A 245-nucleotide genomic window follows, 5' to 3' on the forward strand; every position below is an offset into this window, starting at 1 on the left:
GCCCCGTGTGTGGCCAACATCTCAGTGCACAACATCTCTGGCTTCACCCAACTGCCCGGCCACGTGCAGGACTTCATGCGGTACCAGCACTGCCGCTCCTTCCCGGCGCTGCTCGGTGTCCCCAGCAAGTGTGGGGGACCCAATGGGTCCACCAACATCTTCCTCCTCTTGGCCATCAAGTCATCACCGGTGAACTACGAGCGGCGGGAGGTGATCCGTAAGACCTGGGGGCAGGAGAGGACCTT

The 245-nt window shown here is 62.0% G+C and overlaps 1 protein-coding gene across 1 annotated transcript in view; it reads left to right on the forward strand.

The window, feature by feature from the left end:
• Positions 1-9: 9 nt before the first annotated feature.
• The window catches only part of LOC104527704 (acetylgalactosaminyl-O-glycosyl-glycoprotein beta-1,3-N-acetylglucosaminyltransferase-like), a gene marked incomplete at its 5' end in the record, with an annotated part of 989 nt that continues 753 nt past the window's right edge, over positions 10-245 (forward strand). The window contains 1 exon segment of the mRNA XM_029085839.1: positions 10-245. This exon segment is cut by the window's right edge and continues 400 nt beyond it. Coding sequence (XP_028941672.1) covers positions 10-245 — 236 coding nt within the window.

The sequence above is a fragment of the Antrostomus carolinensis genome, unplaced genomic scaffold (assembly GCF_000700745.2).
Source record: "Antrostomus carolinensis isolate BGI_N321 unplaced genomic scaffold, ASM70074v2 scaffold48857, whole genome shotgun sequence".
NCBI lineage: Eukaryota > Metazoa > Chordata > Aves > Caprimulgiformes > Caprimulgidae > Antrostomus > Antrostomus carolinensis.